This window comes from Podarcis melisellensis (genome assembly GCF_964234715.1).
Source record: "Podarcis melisellensis genome assembly, chromosome: 9".
Classification (NCBI taxonomy): domain Eukaryota; kingdom Metazoa; phylum Chordata; class Lepidosauria; order Squamata; family Lacertidae; genus Podarcis; species Podarcis melisellensis.
The window spans coordinates 3,384,837-3,405,209 of record NC_138541.1 but is presented as its reverse complement, the minus strand read 5'-3'; the positions used below and the strand labels follow the sequence as shown (position 1 = coordinate 3,405,209).

The 20,373-nt window shown below is 48.2% G+C and overlaps 1 protein-coding gene across 2 annotated transcripts in view; it reads right to left on the bottom strand.

The window, feature by feature from the left end:
- The window catches only part of LOC309377544 (transcription factor COE1-like), a 99,361-nt gene extending 85,752 nt beyond the window's left edge, over positions 1-13,609 (bottom strand). The window contains exons 1-2 of one of the 2 annotated variants that reach the window (XM_081924964.1): positions 13,224-13,609; positions 11,904-12,025 (exon numbers count right to left, since the gene is read on the bottom strand). In XM_081924964.1, the coding sequence (XP_081781090.1) occupies positions 11,904-12,025; positions 13,224-13,550 (449 nt within the window). In that variant the 5' untranslated portion in view covers positions 13,551-13,609. The remainder of the gene's footprint in view (positions 1-11,903; positions 12,026-13,223) is intronic. The other variant, XM_081924965.1, reaches the window with a different exon arrangement.
- Positions 13,610-20,373: the final 6,764 nt, after the last annotated feature.

Genomic DNA, 20,373 nt, shown 5'->3' with positions numbered 1-20,373 from the left:
TACTAAGCCGGATGGCTTTAAAAGAGGAATAAGCAAATTCATGGAGGAAAGTGCTATCAATGGCTGCTAGCCAGCATGGCTATGTTCTGCCCCCACAGTAATGACAGTAAAAATAAGAATAGGAGCGAGATGGCACGCCCAACCCCTGAGAACACACCTATGTGCATAACAAGTCCTCCATTATTATTATTATTATTATTATTATTATTATTATTATTATTAATTTTATTTATTTATATCCCACCCATTTGCCTGCGTTGCTCCAGATACTCTGGGCAGCACTTGCCATGAGCTTCAACAAAACGGCCACAGCCTTGTGAACAACTGGTCACCTATGGTGATCGCAGATCATCTCCAGGTAGGACAGCTTAACAAAAGTTGGCTGCTATACTGTAAAGGTCACAAGGTACCTGCAGGAAGGCTGGGTGTGTGGCAGCCACCAGGGGTGCGTGGACTTAAGGACGGGACTTAATTGCAAAGGGTGAGTGAGGGAGTGGCTGGAATCCCCGGCTTCTGAACTGGCCGCCGTGGCTACCAAAGGATTTGCCAACAGATTTCTGCACATAGCCTACTACTGTTAAATGCACAGCAGCAGGCCAGGTTGGGCTGGTGTAAAGGTAAAGGGACCCCTGACCATTAGGTCCAGTCGTGGCCGACTCTGGGGTTGCGGCGCTCATCTCGCTTTACTGGCCGAGGAAGCCGGCGTACAGATTCCGGGTCATGTGACCAGCATGACTAAGCCGCTTCTGGTGAACCAGAGCAGCACACGGAAACACCGTTTACCTTCCGGCCGGAATGGTACCTATTTATCTACTTGCACTTTGACGTGCTTTCGAACTGCTAGGTTGGCAAGAGCAGGGACCGAGCAACGGGAGCTCACTCCGTCATGAGGATTCGGCAAGTCCTAGGCTCTGTGGTTTAACCCACAGTGCCACCCGCATCCCTGTTGGGCTGGTAAGCCTATGGCTAATTCAAGTGCCCTTGTCCATGGACGTCAGAGCCTCCATAGCTGCAAGGGAACATAAGAAGAGCCTGCTGGATGAAGACCCATAAGAAGAACCATCCTGTACTCAGTGGCCGACAAGGTGCCTGTAGGAAACCACCAACAGGATCTGAGCACAAAAGCATCTCTCCCCTCCGATTGTTTCCAGCAACTGGGTCTCAGAAGCATCTTTGCCTCCGACTGTGGAGGCAATGCAGAGCCATCGTGGCTCATAGTCATCAACAACCGTTTTCTCCATGAATTTATCCAATCCCCTTTTTATAGTACTCCAGGTTGGTGGACCTCACCAATCCTGTGGCAGAGAGTTCCATAGCTCAACCATGCGAAGCATGAATTGGTGAATTGATGAATTGGAAGAGCCGCAAAAAGATTCCATTGAGCACATGGATTGATAATATGGACAGATTAGCTAAATATGAACGAATTGCATGTCGACACAAATTAAGAATGGATAAATATGAAGGAATCTGGAATGGATATTTAAGCGATAAGGCAGATAGTGGGGGGAAGTAGGGGGAGGAGAGAGAGGTGGGGAAATATTGCTTAAAAGGTGCAGTCATAGATATATCAGTGTATTCAAATCTGAATTGTCAAATTGTGTTTTTATTGTTATTATGGTTTTTGTTGCTGCTTCTTTTGCGGTTGTTGTTTGTATTGAAAAAATGATTAAATAAATTTAAAAACAAAAAACCATGTGCTATGCGAAGAAGGACTTTATTTTATCTATCCTGAACCTCCCGCTCCCATTTCACTGAATGCCCATGAGTTCTAGTCCTAGGAGAGAGGGAGAAAAACTCTTCTCTATCTGCTTTCTCTGTGCCATGACATACCCTTACAAGCTCCTATCACCAGTATACCTGAAGGAGCGTCTCCACCCCCATCGTTCAGCCCGGACACTGAGGTCCAGCTCCAAGGGTCTTCTGGCGGTTCCCTCAGTGTGAGAGGCCAAGTTACAGGGAACCAGGCAGAGGGCCTTCTCAGTAGTGGCACCTGCCCTGTGGCCCTCCCACCAGGTGTTAAGGAAATAAACAACTATTGGACTTTTCGATTTTGATTCGAGTTTCTACTGAAATGAGGCTGCATTTTAATGTTTTAATCTTGTTTTAAAGTTGTATTTCAATCAATTGTTTATTTATTATTATTATTATTATTAGACATCTGAAGACAGTGCTGTTTAGGGAAGCTTTTAATATTTGATGAATCACTGTACAGTGGTACCTCGGGTTAAGTACTTAATTTGTTCCGGAGGTCCGTTCTTAACCTGAAACTGTTCTTAACCTGAAGCACCACTTTATCTAATGGGCCTCCTGCTGCTGCTGCGCCACCGCTGCACAATTTCTGTTCTCATCCTGAAGCAAAGTTTTTAACCGAGGTACTATTTCTGGGTTAGTGGAGTCTGTAAGCTGAAGCGTATGCAACCCGAGGTACCATTGTATTTTAATATTCTGCTGGAAGCTGCCCAGAGTGGCTGGGGAAACCCAGCCAGATGGGCAGGGTATAAATAATAAATCATCATCATCATCATCATCATGTTGCCCCTTACTTGCCTTTTCTCCAAACAGAAAAATCCAGATTGCTGTAGCTCCACCCCCTTGATCATTTTGCTAGTCTTTTGCTGGACCTTTCCCCCAACTCTGCATTAGCTCCTTGCCAATTCCCTGCTGTCACCTGCCTTTAGCCTAAGCCGCAAGCTTTACCATTTCCAGCATCTCTGAGCTTGTGCCATTTCTCCCAAAACTCAATTTCTCCCACCACCCCCCGTCCTCAACACCCGCCCTGCTTCATCGGCATTAACGTGCATAAGTGGGGTGAGAGCCGTTTTGGAAAGACTGGCTAGACTGTCCACAAATGCAGGCTGGAGATTTTGAGGATGAAAAACCGGGGAGCACCTGGAAGCAGCAGGTGTGGGCACAGAGCTTCCGTTGAGTTCAAAACAATAGGCCAGGTGAATTGTCTCATTGTGGGATTCCTCAACTAGCACCTCACACCTGGGGCTGGAGAATAATATCCTCCTACAAGTGGGCTGCACAGCCCAACTTTAATTAATTACAGCACACCTGCAACTGACGTGCATTTAACTTGTGCACATTCAGCTTTAAGCACATGGTAATTTTTTTTAAAAAAAATTAAAATTAAAAGGGGTCAGCTATTAAGGGGGGAAAGAGTCTGGCAATTCCACCTACTAGTGAACCTGGAGTGCTTTGACTATACGCAATTTTGGCTGTAGGCGAGATCTCTGGAAAGCAACCCCCACGTACGTTGCAGACTTACTGGATTTTTTAATATTATTAAATGCAAGGGTTATTATGAAGTTAAAGCAACAATCCAGTGGGAAATATGAAATAAAATAAAGGGGGGTAAACCTCCTGAGAATGTTCTTTATGAGGTAATGGCTGTGAACCCTGGTTTGTTTTTGTTTTGGTTTTTTTTGGTACTCCCTCCCCATCCCATTTATTTTATTTTATATTTTCAACTAGATTCATACTTTAATTTCATAAATGGCTTGGCTTTTTTTTGTGATGGGACTCACCAGTGTGCCATTTTGTGCTGGGGCCCACGACACTTTTAGAAAGTAATGGGCACTGACACCTCCTTGTTTGTTAATTTTGTTTTTCTTTTTATAAAAAAGAAAAGAGACACTGCTCAGTGCCAACATTCTGTTGTCAAAGAATATCATAGAATCAAGTGACCATGAGGGTCATCTATGTCAAGGCAATAAACAACTATTTTACTTTTAAAAGACAACTGAAGGCGGCCCTGTTTAGGGAAGTTTTTAATGTCTGACACTGTATTGTTTTTAATATTCGGTTGGAAGCCGCCCAAAGTGGCTGGGGAAACCCAGCCAAATGGGCGGGGTATAAATAATAAATTATTATTATTATATTATCGCCAAAGAATTGATGCTTTTGAATTATGGTGCTGGAGGAGACTCTTGAGAGTCCCATGGACTGCAAGAAGATCAAACCTCTCCATTCTGAAGGAAATCAGCCCTGAGTGCTCACTGGAAGGACAGATCCTGAAGCTGAGGCTCCAAGACTTTGGCCACCTCATGAGAAGAGAAGACTCCCTGGAAAAGACCCTGATGTTGGGGGAAATGGAGGGCACAAGGAGAAGGGGACGACAGAGGACGAGATGGTGGGACAGTGTTCTCGAAGCTACCAGCATGAGTTTGACCAAACTGCGGGAGGCAGTGGAAGACAGGAGTGGCTGGCGTGCTCTGGTCCAGGGGGTCATGAAGAGTCGGACATGACTAAACAACTAAACAACAACAACAAAAGTCCAACCCCCTGCAATGAACGTGGGGCTCAGATCCACGACCCTGAGTCTCAGGCCGTACCGACTGAGCTATCCCAGTTTAATATTTTTAAGAGTGCAGATGAACGAGAAAGTTAAAAACCTGTGACTCTATCCATGGCCAGAATGGCTGCCTACCCCCTCCAGAACCAAAGGTAGCAGATGTTGCCCAGACACAGCAGAATCATAGAATTGTGGCATTGGAAGGGGCCCCCAAAGTCATCTAGTCCAGCCCCCTCCAAGGTAGAAATCTCAGCTAAAGCATCCATGACAGACGGCCACTCAACCTCTGCTAAAAACCTCCAAGGAAGGGGAGGCTGCAAGGGAGAAACTATAACCCTTTCCCCCATCACTCCTCTGGGTTGAATGACTACAATTTGCCCCACTGAGGATAATTTTTACCCCAAACTATGACATTAGTAACTTGGAGGCAGGCCTGGCGCAGCCTTCTTTCATCCAGTACAACTACAACTCCCATCATCCCCAGCTTCCACAGCCTAATGGGAATTGTAGTCCAGCACATCCGGAGGGCACCAGGCTGGCCTAGACTCTAGAGGGTTAACCGCAAAAGCGCACTGCGTGGTCAGGTCTTCCGCATTTGACGCTCAATCTCAGAGCCTCTACAAATGTGGCGCACGCAGGGTGTTTTCGAAAGATGCAATTGTGTGTTTTTGCAAATACTTTGCTGAAGTTGTCAGTTGTCGCTTCCATTTTTGGTACACCGCTTAGAGATATTTTAATCGTACGTTTCTGAGCACAATTCAAAGTGTTGGTGCTGACCTTGAAAGCCCTAAACGGCCTCAGTCCTGTATACCTGAAGGAGCGTCTCCACCACCATCGTTCAGCCCAGACACTGAGATCTAGCGATGAGGGCCTTCTGGCAGTTCCCTCATTGCAAGAAGTGAGATTACAGGGAACCAGGCAGAGGGCCTTCTCGATGGTGGCACCGCCCTGTGGAATGCCCTCCCTTCAGATGTCAAGGAAATAAGCAGCTATCTTATCTTTAAAAGACATCTGGAGGCAGCCCTGTTTAGGGAAGTTTTTAATATTTAATGCTGTATTGTTTTTAACACTCAATTGGGAGCCGTCCAGAGTGGCTGGGGAAACTAAAATTATTATTATTATTATTATACATATTAAGTGGTGTGGGAATTGAATAACCCAATCAAATCATATAACAGCAAGCCTAAAAGAACGAGTACGTTCTTTCTGAAAACGAGGCCAGCCAACAAACAGCAGTGCCATCGCACAAAAGGAAAGTGACAAGCGGCAGAAAACATATAGTGTAAGGGTGAGTGGGATTCTCCTGCAGCAAGGAGTTCCACAGAGAAAGGGCTGCGTTCTACACACCATTTCACAGAGAACAGGAAGTGCTTCAGAGCTTCATTAGCTGGTATTCAGTGAGGAATATAAGGGAGAAGGCATAAAGGATGCAAGATCTCAGAAAAGTTAACACCAGAACCTTGAATTTGGCCTGGAGGGAAACGGCAATCGATACGGACTATCCAAACCTGGGATTTCAGTTTGCACATATTGATAAGTAGCCTGCAATAGTGGAATAGTGGAAGAATTCTGATCGCCGAAGAATCAGTGCTTTTGAGTTCTGGTGCTGGAGGAGACTCTTGAGAGTCCCATGGACTGCAAAAAAGATAAAACCTAGCCATTCTTAAGGAAATCAGCCCTGAGTGCTCACTGGAAGGACAGATCCTGAAGCTGAGGCTCCAATACTTTGGCCACCTCATGAGAAGAGAAGACTCCCTGGAAAAGACCCTGATGTTGGGAAAGATGGAGGGCACAAGGAGAAGGGGACGACAGAGGACGAGATGGTGGGACAGTGTTCTCCAAGCTACCAGCATGAGGGAGGCAGTGGAAGACAGGAGGGCCTGGCGTGCTCTGGTCCATGGGGTCACGAAGAGTCAGACACGACTAAACCACTAAACAACAACAACTGCAATAGTGGGAGCCTTCAGATCTGTCTCCAAGGGCTGCCCTGCAGAAAGCAGGGCTGCAGTAATCTGATCCTCCAAACTGAATAGTCGCGATCAAAAATCCATGAGAGGTTTTCAGCAAATCGATGCCTCCCTCTCTCTGAGCAGAGGGGGGTGGGAGCGAAATATAGGAGCAGGAAAGGAAAATGGTTGGCTATCGTTCTCTGGCTACCGGAACGAAGAATACAGTTCTGGGAGACTCAACGATCAAGTCAAGCATCAATTCCGTCACCGGTGGAGGGACTGGAAATTGAGTGTGAACCGATCAAGAGAAGCTCGAGCTCAAGGAAAGGAAAACAGGAAACCAAGATTTGAGGAATATCTGCACCAAAGTGAACCAATCTTCCAGGTGTTTAATCTCCGACTACGAAGAAAACCAGCAAGAATGCTGGCTGAGAGGTTGGAGATGCAACAGCCCCCTTCCCCCTCTCCCTTCACCTACACAGCTGTTAACTTTTCCCTTGTCTTGCGAGAAATCCTATTCGGAATAAAGGAAAAAAGGGAAATGTTGACAGCTATGTTCACCTACCAGCAACTGATATTATTAGCCTCTAAAATATTATTTACCACTAAAAAAAACCCTTCCAAAACACGTACTGCCCCCCCGAAACCTCACCCCCTTCCCCAAGATTTTTTCTCAGCTGATCAGCAGGGAGGATGTTTGCTCTGGAGGAAGGTTACAGAGATCAAACCTGCACATTCAATCCAGGTTGAGATCTGCAGGTGAAGGAGAGGGATGGGAAGAGATTTGTCCATCCTGACATCTGGCCACATCTGGCCACATCTGCTGCCCAAGGTAAACAGGGTGCCAGCATTGCCTTTGACTGGATCCTGTGGTCAGCCTCTTTATTCCCACGTACATTTTTTACAAAGCTGCCTTCTCTGTTTTGCACGGCCTATTTTCCCATAATTTCGGAAACGCTTGGAAAGTCTCAGAAACTGCCACTTGCCAGAAGGTAACAGCCAGCATCCACTGTGCTATTAAGTCAAAATATTGCAACTTGGGCCACTTTAGGCTGGATGTGCTTGAACCGCCTGTGCAAATATTCCTGACATCGTCCCCTCCCTTGCAGCCCAGATTACCCAAGGTGCTTAAATGAAAATCTGATTCATTTGCATCCGGCACGATTCTGCAGCTGAACACAAACTTTTCCCCAGGTGGGCTGAATTCTCTCTGCTTTCAACGTGCAAGCCGACTCCTGCACGACTCAGACTGGTTTCTTTTTTAAACAACTCCCCCCACCACAAAAGGACATAATAGTGAAGCCCTTCTTCCCACTGATTTACAGACTATTAGTTCTGAATGTGCTTTTTAAACCAACGAGATTTGTTCAAGCAGGTAGGTTCAGGAGTACGGTGCAATTGACTTAACTGATCAGGCTGATGGCATCTGTCGCTGGCTGCATGCATGAGACTGCATGCAGCAGAACAGCCTGGCCAATGCCTGCTTGTCTGGGAAGAATTCAACTCAGTGCTTACAGCAGTGCAAAGCTTCCCACCCCACTATGCCCCATGCCATCCCCAAAGAAGAACGTAAGAAGAGCCTGCTGGATCAATGACCCATCTAGCACAGCATCCTGTTCTCACAGTGGCCAAACAGATGCCTGTGGGAAACCTGAAAGCAGGATTCAAACACAAGAGCCCTCTCCCCTCCTGCAGTTTCCAGCAACTGAGATTCAAAAGCATTATTGCCTCCAGGCGTGGAGGCAGGGTGTAACCATTGTGCCTACTAGCCATCAATACCCCTCTCTTCCACCATGAATTTGTCTAATCCTCTTTGAAAGCCTTATGGGTTGGTGGCCATCACTGTGGCAGGGAGTTCCATAGTATAGGGGAACCCCCTGAATAAACTTGGGTGGGGTGGGGGTGGGGAGACAGGGATAACGTTCCATTGCCCACAGAGAAATACTTGCTCTGACAGAGCATTCATTTCGGCACTGCTCTGAGCACAACCCTTTGCTTATTTTAGGCTGTGCATCCCTTATGAGTTTTTGAAACACTAAGCAGAATAGAAATGCTTCCAAATAAAGAAAAATATAAATTAACTCATGGCAAAGTTTGCCAAACGAAGGTAAGGGCGGTGAACTCTTGAAATGGCAGCTTTCAGAATTTCTCTTGGACGAAGATTCAGAATCAGGAGGCATGATGAAGAATCAGCGCTGAAAATTAGGAGAAAACACAAACCACCTGACACCAGAACAAGATAAGTCAACACAACAGGGTTGGCAGGAGCCTCTGAGCCCCTGGCAAATACATTCCGTGTCTTGCTTTACAGCTTTGACACAGTCAGACGAAACATGCTCTGACTTCTGGCATCTGGGCCCTAGGAATGGCAGGGAGTTTACTGCCTGTTTGCATACGTTCTATATATTTTGATGTTATATACCATATTTTTTGCTCTATAAGACTCACTTTTTCCTTCCTAAAAAGTAAGGGGAAATGTGTGTGCATCTTATGGAGCGAATGCAGGCTGTGCAGCTATCACAGAAGCCAGAACAGCAAGAGGGATTGCTGCTTTCACTGCGCAGCGATCCCTCTTGCTCTCCTGCCTTCTGAGATTCAGAATATTTTTTTTTCTTGTTTTCCTCCTCCTGAAACTAGGTGCGTCTTGTGGTCGGGTGCGTCTTATAGAGCAAAAAAATACGGTAAATCTCAGCTAATGCTGGGGTCCGGCATAGATGAACACAAACACAGAAAATGAACGGGGTAGAGAGGGGTGGGACAGGTAGATGAGATCAGTCCTCGCTCACCAGGCACCCTCCAAATATTTCTGGACTACAACTCCCATCAGCCCTAGCAAGTGTGGGGAACTGTAGTCCAAAACATCAGGAGGGTGCCAGGCTGGTAAATATACTATTACGCTAAGTGTGGTTTATTCCTTTGGAAGAAGATGAGGGCAGAACGGAGGGGTGGCGATAGGACTGGGAAGGATGCAACAGGAAAACAGTTGCATGGAATAGGGAAGGCTGCAAGCAAGATACAATATCTCAATGTAGTTTACGGTTAAAAAAAAGAAAGTGTTTCTCATTCTTTCCTGGAGATTGCCACAAAACAACAACAACATCAACAAATCTAGTGCAAATTCTTTCTGGGTGAAATCAGCCTGGATGGTTCATGCAAAAACAAGGGGAACGTTCTCTGTCTTTTTTAAAAAAAAATGCTGAACCTGACTCTGTCAAGGGATCTTGTCTGCGTCTCGCACACTGCCTTTCCTCAGATATTCCAGTTTTGCTTAACCATTTGAGTTGACCTGCTCAGTCCAGGGAGATAATGGGGAAATGCAATATCTTGTTAGGGCCCCCCCCCCCCGGATAAAGGGAGGTGAACACACTCCTTGACTTGATAAAGCTTCGCTGCCTCTTCTTATGTCTAATTATTGTATCAGGTTATCATCTCTTCTTGGGTCATTAGGAAAAAAGCCCACTCACCAAATCTCATCCAGATTCAGCTAATTACGATGATTTTTAGCTGCGCGAAATCCCACGGCAAGACCTTATTCGACACAGATCCAAACCCTTACTTCTCGCAAGCTACTACAAAGCTGCCTATGACTCTGTTTGGGGCATTCTACCAAAAAACCCCAAAATACCCCATGCAGGATGGAAGGCCGGAGGGCTGGACTCAACGATGGAGAAACTGAGGCAGCAAACCAGTCACTTTCTGCCAGCTTCTAGCCTACACACGGTGTTCCAGGGAGAATAAAAAACGGTGATAGAATTATAAAGTACAACTGGGCATGATCCACCAGAAGGTTCTGCTCCCCCTGCTTGCTCCAGAGAACATCTGGGTGGAATGTGCCTTTTTACACTGAAAACAGAGGAATGATCAACATTAAAGACTCAAGCCAGCTAGCAGAAAATTATTTCTTCACAGCTCTCCCGGTCTTTCCCAGATGCCGCCTGAAATCCTTTCAGCAGAGATGCCCACCTTTGTACCTTCTGCATTCCAAGCATGTGCTCTGCTACTAAAATATTCAACATTTATTTGGGGACCTGGGGTGCACTAGGGACCATGCAGGCCCAGCACAGCTGCACAGGCCTTTCAAAGCTTGCGGCATTAGCATTTCCAGAGGCACAAATAAATCTACAAAGTGCGCCGCAAAACCCTTTACTAGGGCACAATTCTCAAATCATATAATTCAAAATACAATTCTCAAATCACCATATCATATAGCCAAAGAAGGTGACTTGGGTCAGCGATGCACGGGACCCAGCTAGTAGGTTTCCAAACTCCAGGAGACAACAGGCTGACAACAATAAATTCAGTTGCAAATTGCAGGTGAATGATATACTGGAGAAATTAGGGGGGTGAGTTGTATCCCTGCTACATGGTTAGTTATGCAACCTAACTCTTTCTTCCTTTGTTTAAGCAACCTCAAGTAAATGTCAAGCAAGATCAGATGTCAAAGGTCAGGGAACATTTGAGATCGATAGAAAATCAATTCAAATCAAAAAGAAGCAAACTCCCGGAGCCATTGAGCCCAGGGAGAAATGATTCATACATCCCAGCTTATCGACCAACAGGAATAATTGTAAAAGATAGAAAGGAATGGTGGGGGCGAGAGAGGAGTTTGCGATGTGGAGCAATTTTGTACGAGAGCACCAAATTAAAGCATACTTGGGGGGAGGAGAGAGGAATAATAAAATTAGACCCACAGTTGTTGTTGTTGTTGTTTTAAAAAAATCAACAACCCACTAATGTCTGTTTCAGAAATTTGCAAGCAGAATTGCGAACTTGAATCCTTGGCATCAGTCTAACTTTCTTCCAACGCTGTTTTGCTTTTCCACCCCAAAGTGTTAACTTCAGAAACACTTTCCAACAGCTTGACAACAAGAAATATAATACCAGTTTCAGGGTGTGTGTGTGGGTGTGTGTGGGTGTGTGTATGCGTGTGTGTATGTATATATATATATATATATATACGAAAGCAAATATATATATATATATATATATATATATATATATATATATATATATATATATATATGTATATATATGTATGTATGTATGTTATCTGACACCTCCCTTCAGTTCCAACCTAAACTGTTTTTGATTCTGCTGAAAAACCCATCTGAAAAGAGTTATATTCATGAAAGTTCCAATGAGTTATAGTGAAACTTTAAGAGCAAAAACAAAGGTGAAATCAAGGTAGCTGTCTTTCTTCCTCTCTTACTTAGGTTTAGCGATGGTGTTTTACCGGGAGATTTAGCAGGGGAAATGATGGAGGCCCTACACCCTCCCGAAAACTAAATAATTGCAATTGCAATTCTGAAATTCCCCCTTCCTTTAAGCAGCTCTCCCCCCCCCCCCAAGACGTAGCAAATAAATCAACGACACGCTTTGCCCGTCAAACAGGAGAACTGGAATAACATGCGCCAGTCATCGGAAGAAAAAAATAAAGAAGAATGAACACCTTTCCCGTCCCAAACTCCTTGCCCCTCGACTTCTGCAGGAGAACCCAGTAAATTCTTGGCAAATTTCGAAAAGAGACAGGTATTGGGGATGGGGGAAGAGAGACAGAAAACTATTGAAAGAAGGAGTTTGGGGGAGTTTCTTCCTCTCTCTTTTTTTTTGGGGGGGGGGTTAAGCATTTTCTGCCAGCCTTCTGCAGGCCCTACCTTTGAGCTGCGGTGTTGGCATCCAGAATGCCAGTCCCGTGCATCCAAGACCTCACAGCTGACAGCCCACCACCGGTCAAAGGCTCTTCCTTCATGGTCAGCCCACCTCTGGGGAGACCCTCCTGGATGGAGAACATCAAAACAGCCTTTTAAGGGTCCTGGGTGTGCACGGCAGGGGGCGCGGAGTGGGTGGGGAACAGGTCTTCTCGCCAAAACAATCCCAACCCCCCAACCCCCAGTCAGGGAGGGCTTCCACCGAAGAAAGTTTGGGGCTCCACTGTCTGCTTTCTTTTTTGGGAAATTCCTCTCAAGCTTGGGGCAGGGTGGGGGGCAAACTCCTAGAATCCCCCTCAAAGCAAAACAGAAAGAGGGGATCTCTTCAGAAAACCAGAATCCAGCGGCTTCCAAGGTGGATTCAGGGAGAGAGTTTCCCTACTCAGCCACCTGCTCCTGAGCAGCTCGCAAAACCACGAGGTGCTGGGGTGACAATCCAAAGGCGGAGTATTTTGGACCGGTTTGTTTGTTTCCAAGTGACTGGGGAGGGTGGTTCTTGTTGGGCGGGGGGTGGGACTGGCTGTGTGTAAAGGGGGGGGGAGAGAACAGCAGCCAAGCAGCTGGGAGGGGAGGGTTGTGCAGGAGGGGGGGGGGAGAGAGAAAGGGATGGAGGGAGTGAGGAGAGGCAGAGAGAGAAGCCCCGGTGGGAGAGGGGGAGGGGGGAGGAGGAGGTGGCGAAAGGGGGGAGGAGGAGGGGGGAGAGGGGGCTGGAAGGAGGGATGAGAAAGAGAGAGAGAGAGAAAGCGAGGCAGGGGAAGAAAGGAGTGGCTGGAGGGATGGAGAGAGAGAGCGGGGTCAGGGCAACCGGAGGAGGCGCAGAGAGGACCAGAGCAAAGGAGAGAGAGAGAAAATAGAGGGATGGAGACAGGATGCCGAGGAGGTGAGGAGGCGGAGGGAGGGATGGAGAGGGCAGGGCGCCGGATGGATGGATGGGTGGTCGGGCGGGGAGGAGTTCAGAGGCCGGACGAGCGCCCGGCGGGCCGGATCAAGAGCAGACGCCAAGAAGTGATGGAGAGAGGGGACAGGACGGACGGCCCGTCCCGGGATACGCAGAAAGTTCAGGGGCGCACCGGGGGAGGGAGGTGAGTGGGGGAGCGGTGCGCGCTCCGGATCAGGGCGCCTGGGGACCCAGGATGGGGGTGGCGTGGGGGAAGAGACAGTGAGCGGCGTTTTGGGGGGTATGGAGGACAGTTGGCACTTTCTGGGGCGCCCCTTCTGGAGAGAGCCCCCCGCCCCCCCAGGACTGGAGCCCCCGAGGGGCTTTACCGAGGGCGCAGGCGGGTGGGAGCGCGGGCCGCCGCCGCCGCCGCCTGCGGAGCCCCCATTCGCGGGCAGCAGCAGCAGGAGGAGCCTCCGGCGAGGGTCCCCGGAGAGCAGCCCAGCGGCGGCGGCTGCTCTCGCGCGCCTCCTGCGCCTCCTCCTGCGCCGCCCGGCCTGGGCTCCCGCCTCGTCGCCCTCGTCGTCGTCCTCGCCGTCCGGCAGCAGCACCATCAGCACGGCCAGCCAGTGCGGCGCGGGGCCGGCGGACGGGGACTCCAGGCGCAGGGGGACGACGGGGCTGCCGCCGCCTCCGGCCGGGCCGAGCCGGGCCATGCCGCCTCCCTCCGCCTCCCCAGGGAGGGAGGAAGAGGAGGAGGAGGGGAGGGGGCTGGAGCCACCGGGCCGGGCAGGCTGACATCATCCGGGGAGGAGCGGACTCCGGGGGGACGGACGGACGGAGGGGGAGGAGGAGGCGGCGGAGGAGGAGGAGGAGGACGATGGCCACGGGCGGGGGGCGCGCGGGGGGCGATGGCGGGGAGCAGCCTCCCCCCATCTGAGAGTGGCCCCCCAAGATCGACCCCGCAGCGCGCGCCCCGAAATCCTCTGCAGGGCGCACTGCCTTCGGGAACCTCGCCTGTGTGTGTCTCCCCTCCCCAAAAAGAAATGCATCTCTCTAAACCCCACAGAGCTCACCCCGGTCGCCGCCACCCCCAAAAACGGGGGAGCAGCCTCCCAAGTAGCCCTCAAGATCAAGTCGCCAGCGAACCCCCGAAATCCTCTGCAAGGGCGCGCTGCCTCCGGGACCTCTCCATATGTAGGGCCCACTATAAAAGTAGATGTGCCTCTCTAAACCCCACGGATTTCACACACACACCCCCCAAAAATGTGTAAAGTGGAAAAATCCTCTCTGGCCCCAGATTTTCTCTCCCCCACGGCAGGCGTTTGGATACCTGCTCCCCAAAAGGTTCCCAGGATTGCCGCCTTGTGCAAAAGAGGAGTTTTTGGTCCCCACCTCAAGGTCCTGAGAGCTGATTCTCCCATCTGGACACCAGCCCTGTAGAGGAGTCTTTGGACCAGGATTCACCCACAAGCGTGTCACCCTAAGTCGCCCCCTGCCCTGAGCTCTCTTCCACGTGTTCCCCCACCCACCCACTCTGGGGTGCCAACTTGAATAAAATATTGGGGGGGGGCAGGTAAGTCCTGACCTGCATAATCTGTCACAGGACATGGCTCTCACACACCATTTGAATGGCAATGCCCAGCAACTTTGGGGAGAGGCTAGTCCCCTCATATATTTTATTGGGGGGGGGTGAAGGGAAGTCAGCCCCTAGGAGTTGGCTCCTATGCACCCTACCAGGAACAGGCCCCAAAAGCCCTGCAAACAGGCTTCGCTGCAACCAGATTCTGCATTCCGCCCCGACCTGTTTAATGCAATCCCATCGAACCTGCATGTTAATGTTCAGAAGTGATGTTGGGGCACCTTTCGGCATGGAGTTATGTGTGGATGTGGTTAAAGTGGGACATGAAAGCTGATGGCACCTAATTATTATTATTCCAGGAAGCCCTAACCTGGGAAAAGCAACAAGACTGAATTGAGGGAAAGTAGACTTTTCGCTCCTCTGGAAATCACTTTGCATTCGGCATAGCCCGCCCGGAAGTTCTCCTGCTCACAGACGCATTGGGGAAGAAGGAGAACTTACAGGTGGAGTCCAGTAGCTTGGAAGGGCAGCAGGAGTAACAGCATATTTTGTTTTCATTCATTTATTTCTTAGTACCTTTATATCCCACCTTTCCTGCAAGGAAATTGAAGCTGCGTACATCAATTCTCCGCCCTCCATTTTATCTTTGCAACAGCCCTGCGAGGGTAGGCAAGGCTAGGCTGAGAGAGAGAAACTGGCCCGAGATCACCTGGTGAGCTTCATGGCTGATTGGGGACTAGATTGGGGTTACCAGATGTCCCCATTTCCCGGGGACAGTCCCCGGATTTGCACATAAGTCCCTGGACAAATTCCATCCCCGGAATGTCCCCGGATTTCATCTAACATCCCTGGGAAACGCAGCAGCAGCAGTCTCAGCAGCCTGGAGCAGTTGGCTCTGGCTGGCTTCAGGAGCTACTCGGAAGTCCCCATATGATGGTGGTGCAGGGGCTCTCAGACGCAGCTTCTGGGCTGCCTCCACCTTCCCTGACCCCAGCAACTAAGCTGTGAAGGGAGGCTTCATGCTGCCTAACGGAGCAGCCTCCCAGCTCCTACTTGCATGCAAGCAGGAGCGGGGTGGGGATCTCTCCCTTCCCAGCTGAGGGATCCCTGCCCCCTCCTGCTTGCATGCAAGTGGGAATGGGATTGGGGATTGGGGATGCTCTGATGGCCTTGCCACCGCTGCTGCTCTCAGCCCTCCTTGTCAGAGCCTTGTCAGTAAAACAGGGATATGTTTGTTCTCTGAAAAGTTCCTATATGATCTCAAGCGAAGTGCACGATGCTGGCACTCTAGACTCACTGTGTGTTTGTCAAAAGAAGCTGTATTGCTTATTTTATGTTGATGATATTCTTTTCTTTTGGAAGGATGTCAAAATGTACAATAGCGCCCTAGCTCAACTGAAGGAGCACTTTGATGTGAAAGACTTTGGTGAGGTAACTAACTACCTATCTCTGGAAATAGAGAGAGACCAAGATGGTAATATTTTAGTACACCAGTCACAGAAAATTGCTGATGTGTTAACCAAACTAAACCTGATGGGTGCTAACCCTGTAGACACACCAATGACAACAGGTTATCAGGTAGATGATACTGAAGAAGCATTTTCTGACACTACACTGTACAGAAGTGTGCTAGGCAAACTAAACTTCATTGCCAGATGTTCAAGACCTGACATTGCAGTTAGCATGAATTTGCTAAGCAGACATGTCAACAATCCTACTGTTAAGTATTGGAGAACTCTGAAATGCATATTTGAAAGGCACTATGCACTAAAGGGGATGCGGGTGGCGCTGTGGGTTAAACCACAGAGCCTAGGACTTGCCGATCAGAAGGTCGGCGGTTTGAATCCTCATGGCGGAGTGAGCTCCCGTTGCTCGGTCCCTGCTCCTGCCAACCTAGCAGTTCAAAAGCACGTCTAAGTGCAAGTAGATAAATAGGTACCACTCCGGGGGGAAGGTAAATGGCATTTCCATGCGCTGCTCTGGTTCGCCAGAAGTGGCTTAGTCATGCTGGCCACATGACCCGGAAGCTGTACGCCGGCTCCCTCGGCCAATAAAGCGAGATGAGCGCCGCAACCCCAGAGTCAGTCGCAACTGGATCTAATGGTCAGGGGTCCCTTTACCTTTACCTTATGCATTACAGACTGAGATTTAACAATCAGAAGTCTGGTGGTCTTGAGATATTTGCTGGTGCAAGTTTTGGAAGTGAAACTACAGACAGGAAAAGCACGACTGGAGATAGGAGCCTCGGAGGAAGGGGAAACGTGGCGGTTGAGGTCAAGGCGGCAGCGGCCGCTCTGCCACCACCATCGCTGCAGCATCAACGTCCCAAATGTGTAGTATTTTTGTTTGTTTGTTTGTTTAAAGTGTCCCTGGATTCATTGGGGAAAAAAATCTGGTAACCTTAGACTAGATCCCTCATCTCCCAGGCCCTAGACTGAGACACCAACCACTACCCCACACTAGTTCCTTCTTCACCTCTTCAGTCCTGACACAGAATTGCAGTAAAAACCTTAGAGCTCATCTAGTCCAACCCCGTTCAGCGCAGAATCTGCAGTGCGATTTGCAGCAGCGGCATCCCTGGTAGACGGATGCCCAGCCTTTGTGTCAAAAGCAGGTGATATTCTGCATATGGGAGGTGAAGCCTGTGGTGTAGTAGTTAGTGGGCTGGATCAAGACCCAGGAGACCGGGGTTCTAATCCCCACTGGGTGACATTGGGTTAGCATCTGTCTCTCAACCTAGTATTCCTCGTAGGGTTGGTGTGAGGATAAAATGGGGGAGGTTATGTATGCCAGAGTGGGCTCTCTGGAAAGGTGGGCTGTAAGTGAATAGAATAAAATGATGTACATAAGAACAACTCTGCAGGATCCGGCCAGTGGCCGATCTAGTCCAGCATTCTCACAGTGGTCAACTAGATGCCCTAATGGAAGCAGGTTTCGAACACAAGATCCCTCTCCTGTCCTGCAGTTTCTAGCAACCAGCATTCAGAAACATCGCTGCCTCTGACAGTGAACGCAGAGCGTGAGGATGAGCGCTCACACAAACATTTACTTTGATATCCAAAGATAGTTTAGCAGAATCATAGAATTGTACACTTGGAAGGGGACCATACGGGCCAGCTAAAATAATGCAGGAATCTTTAGGCTTGAACCTCAAACCCTGAGACTGAGAGTCTCAACTCGCTTGTGGGAACAGCTCAGAGGCTGCGAAAGAAGGAAGGTTAACAACAGGAAGAATTAGAGGAACCACCAGAAATGGCTATGAAAAGCATTAGAGATATGAGATGATTAGAACCTTCCAAACTTGAAGCATGGGAAGTCCTATTAAAAAATTTAAAATTTGGTGGAATATTTGGATTATTAGATACCATATTTTTGCTCTATAAGACGCACCAGACCATAAGACACACCTAGTTTTTGGAGGAGGAAAACAAGAAAAAAAATATTCTCGATCCCTCTTGCTGTTCTGGCTTCTGGGATAGCTGCGCAGCCTGCATTTGCTCCATAAGACGCACACACATTTACCCTTACTTTTTAGGAGGGAAAAAGTGTGTCTTATACAGCGAAAAATACGGCATGTATATGTATAATTTGGAATAGTTATTGTGATTTGATTGGATAGTGGAAAATTTAATAAAAATGATTTTTTTAAAAGAGAGAGAGAGAGAGAGAGTCTCATGTTCTCTACCGACTAAGCTAGCCTTTCTCTACCTGTGGCTCCCCAGATGTTGTTGGGCTACAACTCCCATCACCTCTAGCTAGCAAGGCCAGAGCTCAGGGATGATGAGAGTTGTAGTCCAACAACATCTGGGGACCCACAGGTTGAGAACCGCTGGACTAAGCCGGTTGCACATCCATGGTTAAACTGTGGAACTCTCTGCCACAAGGGGCAATGATGGCCTGCAACCTGGATGGCTTTAAAAGAGGATTGGACAAATTCATGGAGGAAGAGAGGGATATGGATGGCTGCTAGCCAGGAGGGCTATGGTCTGCCTCTGCAGTTGGGGGCTTGTTGCTGGAAACAATGGGAGGGGAGGGGGCTCTTGTGTTCAAATACCGCATGCTGGTTTCCCACAGGCACTGAGAAAAGAAGATGCTGGGCCAACTGGTCCCTTGGTCCGATCCAGCAGCCTGTTGTTATCTTCTTCTTCTTTTTGAACGTTTTTTATTGACTTTTTCCACATAACAAATTATTTCATCAATTATATTTCCCCCCATTTTCCCACTCCCATCTCCCCCTCGTACCCCTCCCTCCCCCTCCATCTTCCCTCAGTTCCTCTTTCTGATTTATTAACACATATCATTCTCTGCATGTTATAAAATTGTAAAAATCTCTAAATTATCCATCTATTATATTAACAAATAAATTTGTGTCTGTTTATTCAAAACCTGCCAAGGAGTCCAATTCATTTTGTTGTTTCTTTAAGTACTTTGTAAAAGGCTCCCATTCTTCTTTGAAGTCACAGTTGTCCTCATCACGTAGTTTGTGCATCAATTTTGCCAGTTCCGCATAGTCCATCAGTTTCCCTTGCCACAGTTCTTTGGTCGGGGTTTCTTCATTCTTCCATCCTTGTGCTATTAAGACTCTTGCCGCCGTTGTCGTGTACATAAATATGTTCTTCATTTTCCTTGGCAGGTCTTTCCCTGCAAACCCTAACAAAAATGCTTGTATTTTTTTTTACAAATGTTAATTTAAACATTTTCTTCAACTCATTATATATCATTTCCCAATTTTTAAAAATTTCCTCTGCAATCCCACCGCCTGTTGTTCTGTTCTTAATGCTTTTCAACAGAGAGCAATTCTGCACATCGTGATGAGCCACCGAAATACAAGATGTCGAGTGATCGTGTGAATACGATCTGTGGGAATGTCCCCTAGAAAGACCACCATCCCACTCTGGGCTTTGGCACAAGTTAACTGTCTTTGATGGCTGGTGACTGCTAGCTATTGAGCATGCCACAGCTTCCATGAAAGCTGGGGAGGGGGGTAAGGCAGGTGGATGGGAAACGTGGTCGTATTTTATAGGTGCACAGTGGAAGAACTCTTCCACCTTTTTGCAGCTGGGTGGCAAGAAGCATTCGGGGTGCGGGGACAATGCTTCATGCTGCTGGTCTTGAGGAAACTGGCGTTGCTTTTTAAGAGACTGTACCAGTTTGTGTGGATGCCTGCCTGCTCGCTGTGTAACTTGTAAATAAAGAGATCTTACCAGAAAAAAACTCAGCAGCCATGGAGTCTCTATGTCCTTCCAAGGGAAGCTGCCCAATCCAAAAAGGTAGCTCCAGAGATGTCCTGCAACTCTCAGGAAGCAGGAAAAGCCACAAACGCCAAGGGCTCTGCAACTCCCTGTACTTGATACACACACACAAACTGCACAATTGCAGTCGCACATGCAATCAAACCCCATCCAGCAGTTTTAAGATATAAAGGACTTCCCTTCTTCTCTTTCCACGGTTCATTTTGCATATCATAAAAGGTAAAGGGACCCCTGACCATTAGGTCCAGTCGTGACAGACTCTGGGTTGCGGTGCTCATCTCGCTTTGTTGGCCGAGGGAGCCGGCGTACAGCTTCCAGGTCATGTGGCCAGCAAGACTAAGCCACTTCTGGCGAACCAGAGCAGCGCACGGAAACGCCGTTTACCTTCCCGCCGGAGTGGTACCTATTTATCTACTTGCACTTTGACGTGCTTTCGAACTGCTAGGTTGGCAGGAGCTGGGACCGAGCAATGGGAGCTCACCCTGTCACAGGGATTTGAACTGCCGACCTTCTGATTGGCAAGCCCTAGGCTCAGTGGTTTAACTCACAACGCCACCCTCGTCCAACTTAGCATATCATAAACCCCTGTATATTTTACAAAAACTATACCATTCAGTATTCCATTATTACATCCATCAAAACTTATTTACACTGTTGAATTTATCTCAACGCTGCCAGCGTTTTCAGCTGTACACAGTTATTTCC